Here is a 21,761-nt window from a genome sequence, read left to right on the forward strand (position 1 = left end):
GTTTTCGCGAATCGAAACGTGCTCTCGCTGACGTCACAATGTTGGTACATCAAATACAAATTGGCAAATCCATAGGAACGGTTCTACAACAACGCGTCAGCGACAAATACCAGCCGCTAGGATTCGTTACCAAATAGACCCCCGTGCAGAAAAAATACAGTTGCACCCGTAATCTTGTCATAAAACATAATCCATCCCTCGACTAAGATGGCCATCAGCTGTCAAGACATATCAATTCAGGCTCATAATAATCCTAAGGAACCGCCATAAAATTTAGCATTTTTTACAGTCCATTGTTACAAACATTTTAAAAGTCGAGAAGTTTCTTAGGGTTATTGCTCATTGCGATAAAACACGGGAAAAACTTTCCCAACTGCATCCTCGAGTAACTGTTGGTGGAGAACGGCCAATACTTATCAATATTTTTGTATAAATATCGCCGTCACAGACTATATTCTTACTTGCTATTGTCCTTTCGACTAGAATACATCTCAGTCTGTTAATCAATTAGTCGACATCTAAACTTGTTATCTCTAAAACTCAGACAGAAAGCATCTCAGAGCGTTTTATGTAAAGTTGTTACAAAAGGAAAAGTAAAGCATATCAAATTTGACAATAATTTTGTATTCCGTATTATTCTGTATTATTCGGTATTATTCTGTGATAAATATTTACCCTAGACGTGTGAAGACATTTAAAAAAAAATTATAAAAAAAAATTACGGACATAGAAGAAGACTGTTCAGTGTGCGATGAACAAGAAACTTCAGCAACTGAAGACGGCATGGAAACACATGAAAAGCTATTTACAACCGAATCAGAGTTGAATATTATAAATAAGTCCAGGGCAAAAAGGAAAAAGGAAATTATCGTTGACAGCAAAAGGTGAGACTGATGTAGAGAACCTACGTATCGAAACTGGACCCAATGGGACAGTTTGGAGAGAAATAGATGGAAGTCCCAAACCTGCCTGTCCGTTTGAAAAATCTTAATTACCGAAAAAACCCAGATTTTATAGCGGGTCCTCGGGCTAACTGAACTTGTGCTATGTAAGTGCCTCAACATCTGGTATTCATTGTCCGAAGGAACCGTTGGCATGTTTTATTGTCAGGTACCTCTATGGGTATTTCCTTTGATGAGGGTCATAACATCACTCCATACCTTTGTTAGACGAAGCGTCCGTCCCGTTGACCACTGCTACGTTCGGCGGCTGATGGTCGCCTTGAGCCCAAGTTTATTATCACAAATCGCAACCAAGTACAATTGGGCAGAATGACGGCAAATTGTTTAATTACAACCGTAAGCTTTAATTACAATTTTACGGATTTTCCCGAAGTTCCAGAGGGAAGGCTCCGGTGTCCTTTCATCTCCGACATACAATTATATTAATTATAAATTAACCATTATCTAGGTTAAATTATAAAAACTATTACTTCTTTAATCATTATTTTAATCGCACACGGTAGGAATAGACATACACGAAATGTCGATAGGTTTAGTGTTAAAAACCCCTGGCACTAAAACGGTTAAAGAGGATCTGAATGCAACGGCTGCTATCATATCTTTTATAGTCTTATACAATATTTTACTAGAAAATCTAATGTTTTAATCTTAATTTAGTTATAATATATTAAAATTAATGATACAAATATGTTTAGTAGAAAAATTTCATTTTATTGTATCTCATATATAAATAAAGATGAATATAAATATTATCCAATTAGCTATTTCATTGTTGTTAATCCAGCTGTAAATAAAAAGAGATTGATTTAGATATAATATTTAATCGTTATATATATTAGAAATATATCTGTAAACATAGAAGAATTCAAATTTTATACCTTTTTAAAGCCAATGTCGGCAGCATATTCGCGAAAACATTGGCGACAGATGTTTAATCCATATTTTCTTATCAAACCATGCTTGTTCGCACAAGCACGACTGTAAAATAGCATAATATGATTAATTACACATTGAAAGAACGCTATTATAAATAGACTACAGCAGTCTAATAATAAGTATAAATACTATGCATAATACATACTACATTGAGGTTATGGTCGAAAAATGTAGAAATGATATTTTTAAGCAAGATATGAATTTTCTTTTTAATTATAGCGATAATAAAGTAGTTCGTATTTTTAAATTATCTTAAATAACCTACACTAAAAGCTATAAAAATATCTTCTTTTACTGGGAAAATATAAACGTGGACACGGTCTATTGCATGTATGTAACTTTATGATATAAATTGATTTGTCTACAATTTAAAAATATAATACAAAATAGTAATACTTACCAGGATCTAGATCCTTGTCCATATTTTCTTGGGTGCGAGTACCAAATATTTTGAAAACCCATTTTTCAGATTACCAAACTGTAATCGTCTAAAATTCTAACCTCTTCTTCTAACGTCCACTTCTTCGTCTAAAATCGAAATGGCAAGAAGTGGCCAGAAACCTCTGCGACTCAACGTTAGGCACACTAGCGTACTCTATAACGATTCTCGCCAATGTTTGAACGTTATTCAATATAAACTTCTCAACGCGAGAATTGATTGTAATTTTAATAAATAAATAAAAAAAAAATTCAATATAAACATCACATAACATCAAAAAGAACTTGTACTTATTACATGTCTTTATTGTTATAATATACATATATACTATTATTATTATTATTGAACTGTGGATATTTATGTAATTTTATACTTTTACAGACCGTCATTTATAACAATGGAACTTAACAGAGATTTTTCCACATTGTAAATAACTTTTTTACATTTTTAGGTTTTCTATAAATACATAAAAAGCCGCAGTCTAATTTTTATATAAAAATATGTACATATAGTCAGGGCCGTCGCAAGGCAGGAAACCCAGCCCCGCTTTTTGAGAGACCCCGCGGTCTACGAAAATTACCCAATTAAAAAACACCGATTTTGTTTAACTTTTTACATAATGGTGATACCATTAACAGATGCAAGACATTTTTTTAGTAGCGATGATTCAGTTTAAAGGAGTGACAAATATCATCGAAGTTCAGTGTAACTTCATAAAAATTCAGACGCTTTCAGAGAAATGTACTTTTTATAGAAATTAAACTACATCAATAGTTTTTTGCAAAAGTCATACACAATCACAGATTTCGTAGTTTCATTGAATTTATTGCCCCTTGAAAGTGAATTATGGATGCGAAAAAATATTACTTGGATTTGTTTAAAAAACTGTTTAATAAAAAATAGAGATAAGAGTCACCCAATTTTAGAATTTACGAGTTTGGATTTTACGAGTTTGTACCAGGATTACGACTTTAATCAGTTGCAGAAGTATAGGATTCTATACTTTCTTTGCAAGCTGTCCTATTATACATCTTATTTGTAATTTCATAGGAAAATATAGTTTCGATTCAACCCACTACTATACTGAATCGATAACGTCACATGCAACACGAAAAAGAATCGCATATCACATCTATTTTATTGTCTATGGTCTAGTCTTCGATGTCACCGTAGAAATCTACATTGTGAAAGATATAGTAGCGACATCTAAGAATAATATCTTAAACAATTTACATGCATATTATCAGTAGAACATTGCAAATTAATAAACATACATTTCTTAACATATAAGAAATTCTTTTTAATTCTTATATATATATTAATTTTTTTAACTACTCTAAATAAATTCCATTTGCATCAATTTTTGATTTTCTACGCAATTTATAAATACCACCTTCGGTGTTAATTAATGTTAACATATTTTACAAATACTTTTGTCGTAAGAACTCTTATATGTATGTCTCAGACACAAAAATAACATAAATGTCTTTTTGTGATCGTCTTATATCAACTTTAGAAATGCAGAATATGAAAAATAGTACAATGTATTTACAAAGGAAATATCATTAATATAAATTGTTGCAAATATTTCGAAATGTTAAAGAATATAAGTACTGACAATTTTCAATAATATTATGAATGTCATTTTAGAAATTATACGTGAAAAGAATTCATTGGTCATCAGAAAAAAATTGAACTTTGTACAATTGAAATTAAACGATCACAGCGCTGCATTATACATTTCTCTCTGACCTGACCGTAAGCGCAGTATGTAGTGTAGTGTTCTGGAAGTAGTAGTAGTCGTTCAGTTCTTCACACAGTGGAGTTACAAAGTCTTTATTAATTAATAAAGAATTATTATATATCGACAATGGAGGTATTTATTATATGTATAAATATGTATATGTATTAAAATCAATAATAAACGAGTTCTTATTTAAAGGAATCTATAATTCAATGTATCTTTTTTATATTTTTAGATTCAAATATTGACCGCGAAGTCATCAAAATTCATAACAAATGTATCCGTAAGTAAATGAACAAGTAAAAATGAAATAAATATTTTCATATATTATTATTTGTAGCTTCTAACGAACATATTAAACTTATCAACCATTACTTTTATGTAATAGATAATGTATGCGATACTCAATAATTCATAATAGTCTGATTAATATGCATGAATTTCTAGCAATATACATAAACTTGAATTTCTAATACAAAAGTTTTCTTGAATGACGTATTTTACTTTACATTTTTATAGGTGAAACCTACTACAACTATAAGAGAAATTAAAGAAGAATTATTTAAACTAAAAAAAGCACCACATATTCACAGACAATGTTTAAGACTAGATGCTAAGGGAAAAGCTTTATCTGATTCAGATACATTGAAGAATTTATCTATTTCTAGTGGTGGAAAGTTATACTTTAAAGATCTTGGACCACAGATTAGTTGGAAAACTGTATTTTTAGTGGAATATGCTGGTCCATTATTTCTATATTTATGGATATATCAACGTGCATGGATTTTTTATGGTGATGCAACTGCATCCAAAATTAATAATGTAGTCCAGTAAGTTTATTTAACAAATTCTTCTTAATAAATTTTATCCTAATATTTCATTACCTTTTTTTCTTAGAGGTTGAATGATATAATGATAAGAGATCAATTATTGTTGTGTAAATATAAGTTACAGTTAAATTATCAGTATGTTACTTTTAAACTGCTATATAGCTGTATGAAACTAGTTATGATGCTTATAAAATATTAACACAAAACCAACAAGAATAACTATATAGAGTTAGAATATTAAAACCTAAAATTGTAAATTTGATTTCAGTGTAGCAGCAATTTGTTGGTCTATACATTATGCAAAAAGACTTCTAGAAACATTGTTCATACACCGTTTCAGTCATGCAACAATGCCACTGCGCAATCTCTTTAAAAACTGTTCATACTATTGGCTGTTTGCTATGTATGTAGCATACCATGTAAATCATCCTTTGTATACAGCTCCGAATCAAATGCAGTTTCTGACTGGACTAGTAATATTTGCACTTTGTGAAGTGGGAAACTTGAGTATTCATGTGGCTCTAAGAAATTTGAGACCAGCAGGAAGTACTGTAAGAAAAATACCAGTACCCACTGGCAATCCTTTTACTATATTGTTTAATCTTGTATCATGCCCAAATTATACTTATGAGATTGGCAGTTGGATTGGTTTTACTATCATGACCTCATGTTTGCCAGGTATAAATATACTTGTTATTCTATCAGTAAAATACTAAATATAATGTATACTATATGTAACTATCATATTCTTTCAGCTGCTCTCTTTACCTTAGCTGGTGCATATCAAATGACTATATGGGCATTAGGAAAACATAAAGCGTATAAGAAAGAATTTTCCCAATATCCGAAAAATAGAAAATCTATCATTCCATTTGTTCTTTAAATAAGGCAATATTAATTTAAGAAAATTGTGTTGGTAATTATTGTTATAACATTTCTTCGTTCCAATTTGTTAATAATATTTCTTTTCCTTAAATAAATAATTTACGATAGGAAAACGATTTAATAATATACTACACATAACTTATATAAAAAAAATTTATTTAGTATTCAAAGCTTTCACTTACTCGTGGTAAGCACATCTAAAAAGTTATTTTAGTTTCTGCTTCTTCACAAGGTAGTTTGCTTATCAATTTATACATATCGTCTTTTAAAGCAATTATTATATTTTGGCACTCTTGCATTTGAAATCTGTATTCAATTCGCAATTGTTCATGCTCATATAATGCTTCTTCCATCTTTCTTTTTGCTTCTGACGGCTTTATATCCTTTACCGTTAAACCTAACAGACCTTCCATATGCTGTACGTGTTTTCTTGCATCTTTCAATTCTTCTCTCAAAGCATTTAATTCTGTGATCAAAATAATATTTTCTTCCACCGTTTTATCTATATCTTTGCCACTGCCTATTCTGTCTTGGAAAACTTGTCTCTTAAGGGAAGCTATTGTCCTTTCTAAATGATCCCTCTGCTTTATAAATTCACATTGCGCATCTAAATCCGCTTTTCGGCTACGCAAAAATTCATCGCTTGAACTATACTTGTGATACAATTTTGTGATAGCAATTTTTAATGCCTGTGGTTCTTGCACAAGCCCTGAAGCATCATGCAAATCTATTCGTATCCTTTTTAAAAGTTGTTGACATCTTTTATTTCGATGCATTTCATTTTGAAGTTCATGTCTTGCAGCTCCTAATTTTTCCCTCAATTCATGTAATTGTAATTCTAAACTAATAGTTGTTTTATGCAAATTTACAAGTTCCGTTTCCATATCTCGGATTTTCTCTTTGAGCTCTTTGATTTCTTGATCCCGCGGTTCTATTTGATTTTTCAATTCTGTAATCTTGTAATTCAAAACGAATTTGAACTTCTCCAGTTCCTGATTTGTACGCTTTAATTCATATATCTGACGTTCTCTATCTTGAATCGTGATATCCCTTTCATTTATTTCGATTTTCAAATCATCTTTATCTTTTTCTAATTCTTGAATAGTCTTTTGGAAATACCCATATTCGCTTTGAACTTGTTGCAGTTGTCTCTTCAATTCTTCAACATCTTTTAAACTAGCCATATATCTATTGCGCAACATCCCAGCTTCTCCTTTCAGCCGTATATTTGCCTCCTTTTCTTCATGTAGCAATGTTTCATAATTTGTTTTTAGTTCCAATATTTCCTTATCGACATCGTCTTCAACTTGAGTCATCATCTCCTCGTGTACTCGCGCCTGCTGTGTTATTTCATCTTGACTTTCTTCTAATTGCAATTTCTTCTCATGAAGAAGAGCCTCATATTTAGTTGTTGCATTTTGTAATTCTTCAATGCCATGCTTCTCTACTTCTTCCAAACGTTTCTCATAATTTTGACGCATATTATTCATTGTATTTTCAAGCGCTAAATATCTATCGTATTCTGTAATAAGTTTAGCATTATAATTTGTTTCCATTTGCTTCATAGTTTCTTCGTGTTTCTCTTTCATTTTAAGTATTTCGATGTTTATAGTGTTCAGTTCATTCTTGTGATCTTCTTGTAATCTACTTATCCTATCTCTTAGCTCTTCGATAGCTTGCAAATATCCTTGATGTATATCCCGTACTTTGTCATTATGTACTACCTCTATTTGACGCATTTTATACGCATGTTCAGTTTCCAGTTCCCTCATTCTAACGTTCAAATCTACTATCATTTGTATTTTCTCTTGCAAGTCATCTTTATTAATTAACACTTCATTCGTATATGTGAGCTCTTTTGCAGTCTTTCCTTTTCCTTCAGGGTATATTACTTTCCAAATACATAAACTACCATCTATTCCAGTAGATATCAAGAACTGCTCATTATAAGGAAGGACAATCTGCAAAATATACAGCATGATTACTTTATACTTTACTTTATACATTTAAATCATTTACTATACAAGATCTTACCTTTGCAATATTAGCAGAATGAATGTGAAAAGTTATGTACTGTACTGGATCTTGAAGTGGACATACTACTGATAAAATAATACCACCAGGACAAATAAGAAACAAAGCTTGATCTTCTTTTCCTAATATCATGCAATACATGTTTGCATCTGGAATATTATGTTGTCTCGTCTAACATGGATAATATACTAAATTATCTTCTGTTTCTCTGTTTATAAAATTGTAGAAAAATTAAATTATGTATTACCGTATTGTCTTTTATCTCGTATATATTATTATCATCAGCAATGCAATAGGTAATCTGTTCATCAGCAGAAAGAGCAATGTCATGTAAAACAATCCCTTTTAAAATTATCTCAGCAGAACGGCGACCAGTACTCATATCCCACTGATATATAGTACCTTCTGCACCTAACGTAAGTAGCTTTGTATCTGTTTGTGACCATAGTAGAGTCTTTACTCTATTAGTATGCCCTTTTAAAATGAAAGTGCTAATAAAACCAATAGTGCAATAAATCTGTACAACATTTCCATTAACAGCGGCAAAGAAATGACCAGCATTACTAAATTTTACAGTTTTACAACATCTTATAGAAAATTCCTCCATAGGTAATAAATCATCTATTAATATGCTCATGAAACGTAATTTATCACTAAAACCAATCACACAGAAAAGGCCTGTAGGATGCAAAGCAATTCCACAAATATCTTCTGTATATTGTTTGTGTAGAATTAATCTTCCTGATTCAAAATCCCACAACCTTACACTATGGTCGAGTTCTCCGCAAGTCATGAAAGTTGATTTCCAACCACAGACAGAAATATCTCTTATAGGTCCAAAATGCAATGATTGACCCATGATCTTTAATTCTTGTGGTTCTGGATCTACATTTAAGTCTGGTCCCCATAACTTTGCATAAAATAATTGAGGCCAACCAGTTGTAATTAACAAACGATCTGAACTTAAATTAACACTTATGCTGTTGATTTGATATAAATCTTCATTCTCTTGCTTTGATATTTGAGTTGGTATTATATAAACATTTCTTTTTGTATATTTATGCAGGCCCTCTGTTTCAAAAACCACAATTGTTCTTGAGCCAAATGCAAATGCAAAACCTCTGTGAAATGCAATTAAACAACGAATATTGTTTTCCCACGGAATGTCTTCTTTTGAGTCCATGGCTGTAATTGAACTACTAGCTTGTATGACATATTCTTCGCGAATTTTCAGATTCATAAATGATGTATCAGTCATATTATAGATATTTTTTAAATCACCATTCTCTAAGTAAAGTATTTTACCATCCTTAGTTCCAAGTAATAATCTATCCGAATCCAACCAAGTCATAGAACATGTAAGTATATTGTCTGCTTTAGAAAATCCATATGGCCTCCATATAGTATCAGAAAGAGTTAAGAATTTAAATGTGTGTAGACCACCAAGTGCAATTACACCTGCATCAGATGGATTACAAGCTAATACTTGTACAATGGCCAATGGATTCTGAGGAGTCCCTACTTTTATACTGGATTCTACTTTTCCCTTTTCCCAATTATAAAAAAGCATTGTTTGATCAGGTTCTCCTGTAACTGCTGCTAGATGCTTATTATCAAAAGTAAATCCTATGCAAGTAAATTTTGTTACATCAGGGGCTTCATATGGTATCCCAAGAAGCTTTCTTCTTTTCAATGTTTGAACATCATAAATAGATATAGTAGGTTTTTCTCCGACTTCACATGTTGCAATATACTTCCTTTATAAAAAAGGATTGGAAAGATAATGTGTAACTTTATATTAGAGGATACAAACATTAACTACATATATAAAAACCTACTTGTTGTATGTAACTGTAATTATATTTATCTGTTGTTTATCAGATAAACGTATGAATCTTTGTCGATATTGCGGAATATTATGAAGTGCTATTACATTTCCAACGGGATACAGAATTTCTGCATCCGAAATATAATGTGCGTTTGAGATTATATCAGTTTTTAAACCATAAAATACTCTGCTTTGTAAATGAATAACCATTCTGAGAATTCTTTCTACCTTTTTATTTAAAAAGTACGAAAGTAATTTTCGAATTTTATACACAGAATATACACATATACATATTTTCAAAGGTCTATACCTCCGTTGTTTATACTTCCATAGCAACAAACATGATCAATATCCAGAGATTGTTATTTATGAGACTGAATACAGGAATGCTTGACTTACTTCTGATAATTAGAAATAAAATTGTTAATAAAAAGTCAAGTCATTTGTATAATAATTATAATTTACATTAAATAAAGAAGTTTACAATTTCTATTTACATTTTTTATATTTGGTTTTATATTTGAGTCAACACTCATTTATAAATTTCCCGCCAATTGTTATGCGCGACTATATTCGGATAATTAGAAGTAAAGTGTGAACTTGTTGCAAACTATACAAAAAAGTAACCTCAATGTGATCAGTATATAAATAACAATTATTAATGATATAATATCTTAAAATATTCATATTTTAGAGTAATAATTACACTCTATGGACAAATGTATTTAAATAAATAGACTGTTTTATTTTAAATATCTAACTTAGATCCAGAAATTATATTTTAATAAATAAGCAATGGCAGATATAAATAATGAGAAAGACAGCAAATTTAAAACAGAATCTGTTGATCACTCTGCAACAGAATGTTGCAAGAATTGTGGACATTTATGTGATCCATACAGTAAACCAGCATTATGTTGCAATGAATGTTTAGGAAAGATCCATATAGAATGTTTAAAACGTGGGAGCGTTCCAGTATCATTTATAGGGGATGTATTTTTTGACTTGACCTGTTTCCATTGTAGTCCTTTTGGTGAAGAAATAGTAGCACGTAATAGGATGCCTTGGCTGAATGTAATTATATTAACATTATATAATTTACGTGAAAAGTCAAGTGGTATTAGTAAAAGAGGATACTTTCATTGGAAATCTGACATTAGTACATTTGTAGATCGTAACTGGGATTGTTTGTTCAAGAAAACAGTGTAAGATATTGTACTGGAAAGCTGACCAAAATTCAGATTCATCATAAAATCTATATATGTAATTTAATTTTTATTATTTTTTAGTAAAAGGAAGAAGAATTGGATTGGTACAATATCTGGAACTCTTTCTCATTATAGCGGAATTTTTTTTAAATCGGGAACTACAGAATTGGGAGAATCTGGATGGTGGAGACTGATAGACAATGATCCTCCTGAAGTTCTTATTGCTAAAAGTAATCAACAATACCTATAATTTTCATCTAACATAGTTATATAATATTCAAAGATTATTTATATTTTTTAATTATAGATGAAAAAATGATATTGGATCGTAAAAAACAAGTTGGTAATCAAGTAAAAACAGCAAGTAAATTACATGTTAGTCCAACTCCATCAGAATCAAGTATTTCAGTTGGGGAGGATAACAGTTATGGAAATGGATCAACAAAGAATCAAGATTGTCCTGCATATTCACAAGCATATGTTCAACCTGATAAAACATTATTTGATCTTTTACTTGAAGAAGATGAGCTAAATAGTATGTACTTGTACAATATAGGTGAAATACAATATAGAAAATTCTATAAAATTAATACAATATTAATATTATTTGACTTTAGATATGGAAATTGAAGATGATATAATGTCTACTGAACAAAGTGATACACCATCATTGTCTGATTTAATAAGAGACTGTCAGTATCAAACCAATAATTTCCATTTTTCACAATTATTGGATGATTTTACATCAGAATGGACATCTACTACAGATGCTGTATCAGAAAATCTTAATATTAAAACAGATCAGATAAAGGAAGATGAAGAAGATGAACAATACGAAGAAGATAGTAATGATAGTTTAAGTTCTACTCAAGAACAACCACCTGTTTCTTTATTTAAGATTACGCAACGCCGCCCATGGCCCTGGCAGAAAAATCACACTAATAGTATATATATCTTTTATCATATATTTACAATATAATTCATTTCCAATAATTATTTTCAAATATCATTTTAGAAGAAAAGATTCCACGTATGACACATCAGGAAGAAGCATATTTATTACAACAAGTTAATAAATCGACTCTTAATTCTGCACCCTCAGAGATCAGACGATTTTATCGAAAACTAGCTGTACGAAAATTAAAACGAGAATATGGTTTACCAATACTGGATATTGATAATTTTGGTTTTAAGACAGAAATACTTGAGAAACCTTTAAAAGATTCTGGCAGAGTTTTGGATCGATTTTTTGGCGATGATCTAAGTTTGTTTGAACAAAGACTACAAGGATACAATGAACCCACATCTGTGCATAGTCCATACACAAATAGACTTTTAAAACCATTTATAAGAAGAGATACTTCATGCCGTCCTTTATGGGTGAAAGTAATGGAAGAGCTTCGTGTTAAAGTCAATAAATCTAATCCTAAATGGAAAGCACCGCCGACAGCGCCGATTGATTACTCATATGTGAGGCCTCAGCACATTCCCGCGATTAATAGTCTGTGTAGCCAATTCTTTTGGCCGGGCATTGATTGTGAGTGAACACAACGATTATATAATGGTTTGATGCAAGATTATCTTTTATAAAAAAATTTATATAAAAAATTTTTATTTTTTCAGTGACAGAGTGCTTGCAGTACCCTGACTTTAGCTGTGTGGTTTTGTACAAAAAGTTAATTATAGGATTTGCAATTTTAGTTCCCGATGTTGGTTACAACGAAGCTTACATATCATTTTTTCTAACTCGTCCTGAATGGCGTAGATCTGGCATAGGAACATTTATGCTGTATCATTTAATCCAAACGTGTATGGGCAAAGATGTTACGTTACACGTTTCAGCTACTAACCCAGCGTTAATTTTATATCAGAAATTCGGTTTTAAAGTAGAAGAATTTGTTCAAGATTTTTATGACAAATACATGCCACCGAATTCACGAGAATGTAGACACGCGCTGTTCTTACGATTGAGCAGATAAATACATACATTGAATAATGTATTTGTTGTGTATATATGAAATACACGTGATGCTAATTAAATCAATTTGACTTTCGTGTAATGATGTATGTAATGTATATATAAACAATAATACGTTTATTTGTTACGTACAAAGGAATATTTTCGATTTTTACGGGATATGAACTATACTATGTAAATATTCGTACAATAAATGCAATCTTAATAAATTTATTTTAAAAATTATCAAATTATTTGTTCCACATGATAATGCAGTACGCTCCTTATAGGATTAATTATAATTTCTGCAGAGGAAAGTGAAATGGAATTTGTACAAATGGCCAATACTATTAACTTACTATTAAAAATATAAATTATTAAGTACTATTAAAAAAAAAAACTATAGTTTCTCTTCTAGCAAAAACAAATCTCAGTTATTATTGCATCTTGTATAACTATTATGATATTACAGAATTCAACAGTTGGCGCAACTAATAAAATAATGATCCATATACTATTTTATCGATTATAAAAATTCATTCGATGGTAATATTTAAATGTCCTCAAACTTCATAAATGCATTATATGTATGTATGCATAGAATTAATATCCACAATTACGTTCATCAAGTATATCAATAGCATACTCGGCTAAGTTCAGATCATAACGAGAACAATATTTCACTTATCTTTTTCCGTCCAATAGAGTTAAATGTGCAAAATTATTGTTATTTGCCAAAGTAATATAAACTTTATTCAATATATATTGCTAGTATATTATTTACTGAATATATCGTTTATTTATCATGGTGTCGATATTACGTTTCATAAAGCGCGCGCGATTTTCGGTCGCGTTTTCGATCTATAACTAGGAGTGGGGATTACTGACGTCATTAAATAAGTGCTACGGAACTGCCGTCGACCCATTCTCGAAAGTTCCGGAAGCCACTAGAAGGAAAGTTTGTATATATGGACTGCACAGCTTACGCGACACTTTAGTACGTAAAGAGAGGTGTTAAATGTTGTTTCATCCAATCTGTCAGAAACAAACATTTCATCAGACTGCATAACGTTTTTTCAGAAATCTCAGTGAATTTAGTGCCAATTGGATTTTCTAATTTATCAAGCGATAACAAGAACAGCAACGGTAAGTGTCGAATGAAAATCATCAACGATAAATACTACCGTAGGGTGTTCCTTGGGTTCTGTCAGATGTTCGTGAGGAAATAAAATGGGCGATCCGCGATAGGGAGTCATTCGAGTATATTCGTAGCATAATTTTATGATAGATAAATGCTTCAAGGTGGAGATTAGGGTAGCCATCGTGGACACAGTAGAATTTATTTTTACGCTGCTCGCAATCGTTGCACGTTTGTAGAAGCGGACACGTTCGTCGCTTGTACGCGCTCATCATTGCCAGAAATAGATATCGGTGAAATACATACGTGGGTGTGCGTTAGAGAGACATCCATACTTCTTTTCTCGAGAATATGCGAAAAAATGGCAGATCATTGGCATTATCGTATTTAGTACCTATATACCATTGTTCAGTCTCCGTCTCTCGATAGTTGGGAGAACGGAACAGGTTTTCTACTCTTGTGCTTTTACCAGTTTAATTCGATAATAAACGCTATCTGATATAAAACCAACTGTTCTTCAAACTTTCAAATTTCCAGAGTTATGTAGCCTTTTCACAATTACTTGTTTTCTCGATTGCAAAACCTATACGTCACATAATAGTAGTATTAGTACTAGGATGCAAAGTTTGACCGTATCGTAAAAGATTTCGATAAAGCACTCAAGATTTCGTTTGATAAATTTTTGTAGACATTTCGTTAGTCTAAATCAATAACCTCCAATACAATTATGTAAAGTTATGTAAATAGAAAAGTAAGATGGAACTGAAAAATGATTTTGATATATGTATATAATAAAAGAGAATATATTTTGTATTTTCTAAAGTGATTTGTAAAAGACAAAAACAGTTCTTTGTGTTGTATGACGTCGAATCGTACTTGAAACTTCAGAAAGAGCCGCACTTTTATGGTCACGTTGCGTTAAACATCGTTTCCCAAATCGTCGATATATAGAACATTATACGGACCCTCGAAAAACGTGTTTTGCAATGATGTAATATTTCACTTGGATCACACATTGTTATGTATGTAATGTTCGCGATATGTGCAACAGTATAATTTTGAATAGAATGTAATATGTATGATGTACTTTCCATAAAAAAATAACTTACAAAATGCTTCATATACGTCATAAATCTACTTATAGTTTAATAGAAAACAATTTAAGTAAATTGAAGTAATTTCTTATAATTAGATGATATAATGATTTAGGAAAATACCATAAAAAGGGATCAATGAAATGTAATTTGATAATTGTAAATAAAAGACAATAAATTGATTCTTTGTTTCAACAAATTTGTATTTTTCATTTTTACACAAACAATATATCAATCTTCCTTTTATTTAAATTGTTCCAGATCTGTAACCAATGGGGAAAGATTACTATAAAATATTAGGCATAAGCAAAATTGCCAGTGACGATGAGATCAAAAAAGCCTACAGAAAGTTAGCTTTAAAGTATCATCCTGATAAAAACAGGAGTGCTGGGGCAGAGGAGAAGTTCAAGGAAATAGCTGAAGCTTATGAAGTACTTTCTGATGCTAAAAAGAGGGAAGTATATGATAAGTTTGGAGAGGAAGGATTAAAGGGAGGAGCTGGAACAGCAGGAGGAGGTGGCGGTGGCACGACATATACTTTCCATGGAGATCCAAAAGCAACGTTTGCTCAATTCTTTGGTTCTGCTAGTCCTTTCCAAACATTTTTTGAATTTGGAGGCCCTATAGGAAACCGGGTTTTCACTTTCCACGATGATGATATGGACATAGACGATCCACTTGGATTGGGAGTTGGACCACAACGTCAAGGTCAAGGTGGAGCTTTTAGGTCACATTCTTTCAACTTTGTGGGGTCTAATTCTGGCAGAGGAGGCAATAAAGACCGCGCTCAAGACCCTGCTATCGAACATGATCTGTATATCAGCTTAGAAGAGATTCTACGTGGTTGTACAAAGAAAATGAAAATCTCCAAACGAGTTGTTCAGCCAGATGGTTCCACCAAAAAAGAAGACAAGGTTCTCACAATTAATGTAAAACCTGGATGGAAAGCTGGTACTAAGATAACGTTCCAAAAAGAAGGTGACCAAGGCCGTGGAAAGGTTCCAGCAGATATTGTTTTCATCATCAGAGATAAACCACATCCTCTTTTTAGAAGGGAAGGAAGTGATATACGATACACTTGCAAACTAAGTCTGAAACAAGCTTTATGCGGTACTATCATTGAAGTTCCTACGCTTACTGGCGAAAAAATCAACTTAAATTTGACAAGAGAAATTGTAAAACCCAATATGGTTAGGAGGATTCAGGGTCATGGCCTACCATTCCCAAAGGAACCATCAAGGAAAGGTGATCTCCTGGTCTCATTCGACATCAAATTTCCTGACACATTAACGCAAAGTGCGAGGGACATATTGTACGATACTCTACCGAATTGAACACAGAATTGAGAACGAAAAAAAGCATGGATAATTGTCATCACAACGACAGTCCTCTAATCGTCCCAATTGACGAGAATAAACACTCGTGTACGTTCTAGTACATAAATGCGTGGTTAGAGAGCTGTGAACAAATATTTGTTGAGACGATGCAAATAATAATTTTATCTTTTAGCTAGGAAAATGTGGTTTTCGATTAGTCAAATGTAAATCAGGTTTTTGATTTGGGTTTAGGCAAATTTATGTTTGTTATAATTCGAAAGAGTAAAACAAATGACCATTGCTTTCGTAGTGCAGTGAAACGTATTTTGCCTTTACATGCGGGAAGAAAGATCCTAAAATATTGAATAAGACCGAATATATTTACGTTAAGTTATATGATTTAACAGTGCGAGTCCGTTAGAATGCAACTCTGTATGAATGTGACTTGCTTAATTTTGTTTATTCTGTACATTCAGAGTATGTATTATGTATACAATTATGGTGAATGAATGCGTTTGCGTATGCGTATATGGTCTGTAAGTATTCTTTAATGTAAATGCGTCTAGCGCGTCTGGTTTGTGTGAACGGTAAATTTGCGGAAGTATGACAAATTGCCACCATCATTGTGTTCCAATCATCTTATTTTGCCTTTTGTTCTCTTATTCCATCATTCATATATATATTGTAATTTGGTTCTTTCCCATTTTCAATGAATTACAAGTACGTACATAGATACGTAAGTATATAGTAGAACAAATTAAATTTGTATATTCAAACAACAAATTGTACCTTGCTCATTAATTTCCTTCAATTTCACGGTGACTGGATGGAGGTTTTTGTCATATGAAAGCACATGTATGTATAAACAACTATTTGTAATATCGAGCTGATTGTTTTCTTATGTAACGCGTTTTCTTAATTTTAATGGTTGGTTAATTATTTGTACGCTAAAATAATATCGATACAATTAAGTGACACGATTTTGTATTTTTATTCAATCCTTTTGTCTCATGATCGCTCCTACGCTGGATATAACATCGGGACACTCCTAAAATAGACAGCGAAGTAGATGACGTCATCGTCCTATCTCCCGAGGCCTGAGATACTTTCACATACAATTGCGTAGTGAAACAGTAGAATTTCTGTGTAAATATGCATATACATATATATTCACGTTACACCCTTCATTTTTCTACGTGTGTTTCTCATACCTACATACATATGTATATTGGTGTATAATTTATTGGTATATTTATATTTATACTGCATTATATAAAGTAGGGAATACGATTGAATAATAATGAGGAGAACACTTGAACACTTTGCTTTTAATATTAATAATTCGAATTCTCTTAGAAACTTTTCTTTTTCTTTCTTTTTTATCGATCTTTTTTACATTAATCAGTAATTAGACTTGATATCGTTATCTTATCAATCACCTATGTTAAAGATTGACACGATAAAGAAATACTTCAATAACTATAATTTATCAAAATTAGATGAAGGTACTGAAATCAATAAAAAATACTTAACAAAAATAAATAAAAGAGTTAGACAAAATGAAAAAAAATTATTCTCTTATCCGATACGATGACTCAAAGGAAGTTTCCTCCGTTGGTTTCATCAGTTCTACGTAATCTTTATCGATCCACTCATCCTCGTCTGGCGGAAACCCAATACCGTACGACAAGGAAGTCAAGAGGGGCAACCCGTCGGGGCCCAGGCTCAAATACTTAATCACCTGATTGTCAAGACGAAGCCTTCCGGCGTGTGCATTTTGAGGGCCGAACTCAATGTCGTCGTTCCTCTGCCGATCATTTTGCAGCGTTTTATCGGAACGAATACTCTCTGGTAGACAGTGGTGCTGGCGACAAAAATAATTTTGTCCCTCCTCGACATGACACCATGTCCCATCTGGAAAGTATGGGTCAAGGCCAAGGTCGTTTAATTCCACGCGCGGCGTGTAATAAGATGCTATGTCTTTTCGCCGACAGAATATAGCGCAGGCCATCCATGGCCTTTCGCGTTCGTGCGGCGCTTGTAGCCCGCCACCCTTCGCATCCAATTCTGGCAATCTTTCGCTGAACTCTCCGCACCTCAGTGCCGCGAACTCGCTCATGCTCTTGCGCTTCTTCTTGCATAGATTATCGTCTTTGCAAAGAACTACGTCATAGTGCAATCCTTGGCAACCGGTTTCTGTGTTCTTTGGCATTGGCCTGTCGCAGTATCGTCGTCTAGTTTGAGCACCGGTCGATTTCATCAAGCATCCACTTTTACAGGACCCTGTTTTCCATTCACTCCATCCTCCCTGTTGAATAAAATCGGGGTACATTTGTAGGGCGTTTTTACATTCACCACCGCGGCACTCTTTGCCTGGTGCACAGTAAGTTCCATCTAGAGCAGGTCCAGCGAAATAGTATCCGTTTCTATGCGGAGTCTTACACTGTAGCGACTCGCAGACTTTATACAACGTGGCTACAGTAGCGTCTTTATCGCGGAGTAGCACTTCACATTGTCTTTTAGCGGTCCATTCTCTGCCTGGTAGATTGAAAAACTTGCTGTGATCCAATCGACTGCTTATAGGTGAAGTTGGCCTGTCTTTCAGACAGGGTTTCGTATATGGAAGATTTTGAGCCACATCGCGACTGCATTCTGACCAAGCGGTCTCGCCATTGATACCTCTACTAGGAGACATTATGTAGCCATCCCTTGGACACGTGTTTCCAACCGAATCGTGATGCATCCCTAAACTTTTTAGGAGAGAATCATTAATCAATGTTATCCAGATATTTCTTCTTAACATTTTTGTAGGAAAATGTCGTTTAAGTTCGTTCGTGTTGAGAGATTTCAAAAATTAGAGAAGAGAACTAGACTAAGAGAACGAATGAACTTACTTATGTCCGATTTCGTGAGCTGCTATATAAACAGACGTGAACCCTGCCGATGGAAATGGTTTTCCAAATTGATTCGTCACGCCTAACTCAGCAATAACGCAAGAATATTGTTTGATGCACAATCCACCTACTACTGCCAGACCCATAGTGGCACTATTTTTTTGCCCAGCCTCCACAACATAGAAATCCAAACCAGATACGTACAAACCCATGTCCCAATGATCAGGATGAAATTCATCCTCCGGATTCTCCTTCATCGCGTAATTGCAAAAAGAATCCAATAATTTTCCCCGTTCGCCATCGTGATGCGGTAGAACACGTGGCTGTTTTTGCATAATCTCCAATCTAACGAGGGAAATATCGATTGCAATTCCTAAACTGGGATGATGATAAATTGCCTGTACACCGTTTATGTAAGCTAATAGCATGTCGATGATCTTCTCGTCGTTCTTATCAAAAAATGGTGAAAAGATATTGTAGCCAGTCTCGTCAAAGAACAATGCCAATTCTAATGTCAAAGCATCGTTTATGTTATTTCTGTTGACATTTTCAAGTGGTTCTCTGATCTCATTTCCATCTGTTAAATAATTATAAAGTTGAGTAGAATAATCTGAATCATCTTCGAAAAACGTTAAAGAACTGTAAGTTCTTCTGACGATATGAGGCTCTCCCAACATTTCTGAACGTCGTCGTATGTAAAAATGATCATGGAAAAATGAGATATCCTGACTCTGAAGCGGTGTAATCTCTAATGTGGTGTTATTTAGAAAAATGAGACCATGCTGTGATAAAAAAGCGCTTGTTTTACGAAATGTCTTTCTTTCTAACGTTTCGGAATTTCAATACTGACCACACCATGCTCTCCGCAAAGACTCACAGCAGCGGAACTAAGATCATCTCGATGAAGGTAATGACACGAGATTGGTTTACTAAGCTCTAACTCTTCCATGATATCTGTATCGCTGTGCTTCCAAATTTTAAATTGAGGTGCTGTGATTTTATCGTTTCTGTGTAACATTAGTTCAACCGATTGGTCGAACGCTTTGAAGCTTAGAGGCATCTGTAATTTACCGATGAAGTAACTTATAACGTACAATGATGTTAGCTTTATAGAAGGAATATTATTAATTTAATAAACTATATTAATAAAATTATTTTACTATAAAACTTATTTTGAAAATGTCGCGTTTTTTAATTTGCGTATCGCATGCAAATTACAAAAAGGCTAGTGTTGACTTTAATCCAATGCGCATACAGTGAACGTGCAAATTTTGTAAATTATATACGTATATAAAAATAAAGATGTTGCAATAGATAACTACCTCTGCGCTATCTTCCGCATTCCATAATGGTAATAAAACAATTTCAATGTCCTGCATGTTTCGAGCGTAAGCTAATCGGAATAAAAGCAGTAGAACAGTTTCTAATACGAAGGCCATGGTGCACGTTATAAAATTCAAGTTCAAGTACACAGAAGAGCGACAAACTTGTTCTTATATACGCGTGTGAATGCATGGGTTGCGAAACCCGTATATCATTTATCTTTTGCAAAAGCATAATATATATACAATACGAGATGCATGCTGGCACCTGTATTGCCAATGTCATTGACACTGAGATTTGAATGAATTATGTAATAATAATGTAGGAGTTCTACGTGAATGTTCATCGAGGTGCATAGGAAACGGAATTCATAGGAAGTTGATAACTTTTTTTTATCGTAAATACCGTTTTCTATATAACTTACATGTATACATTAAATGATAGTACAGAATATACAGCTTCTTTTTTTTTTTTTTTAATGAACGTGATAATAGCATTGTCAATGGAACGATTAAAGATTTAATAAATTAAGATAAAAATGTGGTATATTTCAATGCATTGGTTACTCGATGTACAAAACAGATACTGTATGAAATATAATCTGTTCAGGTAGAACTTTGTACTTTGTTGCATTATATCTACAGATACTGTTTACATCTGTTTCTCGGTTCTATAAAATCGTGTTATGATCATTTCTTGTGTATATATGTATATTTCAACCATTGTTCGCTCACGCAGCAAATCAACGAATTACCCTAACAAACCTACTAACGTGTCCTTTCGTTTACAACAAAAGTGTGTATTATTGCATAGATAACAATTAACATAATCAGGCAACATCGTAATAAATTTCTTTTACCCCCATTGATATACGCTTAAAAATGCATTTATCATTCTATACTGTTTTTCTCTCTTATTACCTCAACAAAATGGTAACAATACAACATCGGTATTATTTTCATTTTATCACCATTCCTTAAGTTTCGTTTTGTTCTTCTTCTTTTATTACTGCAGTGATAAATCACGCAAATGGAAGGTAGGAATGAAAGAGAAAATATGCTTGTTACAAAAACCTTAGTATTAAAATATTTCAATAGAAACAATAAATAATAATAATGATCAATAATAAAATTAAAGAAGTTTTTCGGCAGTGTATATAACATGCTAAACTTG

The 21,761-nt window shown here is 32.7% G+C and overlaps 6 protein-coding genes across 7 annotated transcripts; 3 read left to right on the forward strand and 3 right to left on the reverse strand.

Moving 5' to 3' along the window:
* Positions 1-1,652: 1,652 nt before the first annotated feature.
* On the reverse strand, positions 1,653-2,504 carry LOC100744785 (40S ribosomal protein S29). 2 transcript variants are annotated; one of them, XM_012390600.3, is made up of 3 exons: positions 2,299-2,504; positions 1,841-1,940; positions 1,653-1,746 (listed from the first exon to the last, which is right to left on the reverse strand). In XM_012390600.3, exons 1-3 carry the CDS (start codon positions 2,358-2,360, stop codon positions 1,738-1,740), a joined length of 171 nt encoding a protein of 56 aa, XP_012246023.1. In that variant the 5' UTR covers positions 2,361-2,504; the 3' UTR covers positions 1,653-1,737. The 2 variants fall into 2 exon arrangements, with proteins under 2 accessions (XP_012246023.1, XP_003492752.1); XM_003492704.4 differs by lacking the exon at positions 1,653-1,746 and having other exon boundaries at positions 1,835-1,940; positions 2,299-2,457.
* A 1,530-nt stretch (positions 2,505-4,034) lies between these two features.
* On the forward strand, positions 4,035-5,903 carry LOC100747299 (very-long-chain enoyl-CoA reductase). Its single transcript, XM_003492725.4, has 5 exons — positions 4,035-4,213; positions 4,317-4,364; positions 4,601-4,911; positions 5,180-5,589; positions 5,667-5,903. The coding sequence occupies exons 1-5, from the start codon at positions 4,208-4,210 to the stop codon at positions 5,792-5,794; spliced, it is 903 nt and encodes a 300-aa protein (XP_003492773.1). The 5' UTR covers positions 4,035-4,207; the 3' UTR covers positions 5,795-5,903.
* Positions 5,426-9,897, reverse strand: LOC100746275 (cilia- and flagella-associated protein 57). The gene is made up of 4 exons (XM_003492717.4): positions 9,669-9,897; positions 8,078-9,587; positions 7,831-8,001; positions 5,426-7,757 (listed from the first exon to the last, which is right to left on the reverse strand). Exons 1-4 carry the CDS (start codon positions 9,866-9,868, stop codon positions 5,994-5,996), a joined length of 3,645 nt encoding a protein of 1,214 aa, XP_003492765.1. The 5' UTR covers positions 9,869-9,897; the 3' UTR covers positions 5,426-5,993.
* Positions 9,898-10,374: 477 nt separating this feature from the next.
* On the forward strand, positions 10,375-12,998 carry LOC100747660 (cysteine-rich protein 2-binding protein). Its single transcript, XM_003492728.4, has 6 exons — positions 10,375-10,863; positions 10,948-11,096; positions 11,174-11,401; positions 11,484-11,810; positions 11,882-12,403; positions 12,490-12,998. Exons 1-6 carry the CDS (start codon positions 10,454-10,456, stop codon positions 12,843-12,845), a joined length of 1,992 nt encoding a protein of 663 aa, XP_003492776.1. The 5' UTR covers positions 10,375-10,453; the 3' UTR covers positions 12,846-12,998.
* A 730-nt stretch (positions 12,999-13,728) lies between these two features.
* LOC100743914 (dnaJ protein homolog 1) lies at positions 13,729-17,348 on the forward strand. The gene is made up of 2 exons (XM_003492696.4): positions 13,729-13,969; positions 15,317-17,348. The coding sequence occupies exon 2, from the start codon at positions 15,328-15,330 to the stop codon at positions 16,387-16,389; it is 1,062 nt and encodes a 353-aa protein (XP_003492744.1). The 5' UTR covers positions 13,729-13,969; positions 15,317-15,327; the 3' UTR covers positions 16,390-17,348.
* Positions 17,339-20,986, reverse strand: LOC100746945 (A disintegrin and metalloproteinase with thrombospondin motifs adt-2). The gene is made up of 4 exons (XM_024370573.2): positions 20,588-20,986; positions 20,116-20,325; positions 19,266-20,047; positions 17,339-19,121 (listed from the first exon to the last, which is right to left on the reverse strand). Exons 1-4 carry the CDS (start codon positions 20,702-20,704, stop codon positions 17,942-17,944), a joined length of 2,289 nt encoding a protein of 762 aa, XP_024226341.1. The 5' UTR covers positions 20,705-20,986; the 3' UTR covers positions 17,339-17,941.
* Positions 20,987-21,761: the final 775 nt, after the last annotated feature.

The sequence above is a fragment of the Bombus impatiens genome, unplaced genomic scaffold (assembly GCF_000188095.3).
Source record: "Bombus impatiens unplaced genomic scaffold, BIMP_2.2 scf_0830, whole genome shotgun sequence".
In the NCBI taxonomy this organism is placed as follows: domain Eukaryota; kingdom Metazoa; phylum Arthropoda; class Insecta; order Hymenoptera; family Apidae; genus Bombus; species Bombus impatiens.

Excerpts from the sequence above, each read along its gene's own strand:
- LOC100744785 (XM_012390600.3), bottom strand. The coding sequence starts at position 2,360 with ATGGGTTTTCAAAATATTTGGTACTCGCACCCAAGAAAATATGGACAA. Across the intron at positions 1,941-2,298 it reads GGACAAGGATCTAGATCCTG|TCGTGCTTGTGCGAACAAGC; the intron begins GTAAGTATTACT and ends GCTATTTTACAG.
- LOC100747299 (XM_003492725.4), top strand. Across the intron at positions 4,912-5,179 it reads AAAATTAATAATGTAGTCCA|TGTAGCAGCAATTTGTTGGT; the intron begins GTAAGTTTATTT and ends ATTTGATTTCAG. Across the intron at positions 5,590-5,666 it reads CATGACCTCATGTTTGCCAG|CTGCTCTCTTTACCTTAGCT; the intron begins GTATAAATATAC and ends ATATTCTTTCAG.
- LOC100746275 (XM_003492717.4), bottom strand. The coding sequence starts at position 9,868 with ATGGTTATTCATTTACAAAGCAGAGTATTTTATGGTTTAAAAACTGAT. Across the intron at positions 9,588-9,668 it reads ATTACAGTTACATACAACAA|GAAGTATATTGCAACATGTG; the intron begins GTAGGTTTTTAT and ends TTTTTTATAAAG. Across the intron at positions 7,758-7,830 it reads ATTCTGCTAATATTGCAAAG|ATTGTCCTTCCTTATAATGA; the intron begins GTAAGATCTTGT and ends TATATTTTGCAG.
- LOC100747660 (XM_003492728.4), top strand. The coding sequence starts at position 10,454 with ATGGCAGATATAAATAATGAGAAAGACAGCAAATTTAAAACAGAATCT. Across the intron at positions 11,402-11,483 it reads TGAAGAAGATGAGCTAAATA|ATATGGAAATTGAAGATGAT; the intron begins GTATGTACTTGT and ends ATTTGACTTTAG. Across the intron at positions 12,404-12,489 it reads CTTTTGGCCGGGCATTGATT|TGACAGAGTGCTTGCAGTAC; the intron begins GTGAGTGAACAC and ends TTATTTTTTCAG.
- LOC100743914 (XM_003492696.4), top strand. The coding sequence starts at position 15,328 with ATGGGGAAAGATTACTATAAAATATTAGGCATAAGCAAAATTGCCAGT.
- LOC100746945 (XM_024370573.2), bottom strand. The coding sequence starts at position 20,704 with ATGGCCTTCGTATTAGAAACTGTTCTACTGCTTTTATTCCGATTAGCT. Across the intron at positions 20,326-20,587 it reads ATGCGGAAGATAGCGCAGAG|ATGCCTCTAAGCTTCAAAGC; the intron begins GTAGTTATCTAT and ends GGTAAATTACAG. Across the intron at positions 20,048-20,115 it reads TTTGCGGAGAGCATGGTGTG|CATGGTCTCATTTTTCTAAA; the intron begins GTCAGTATTGAA and ends TTTTTATCACAG.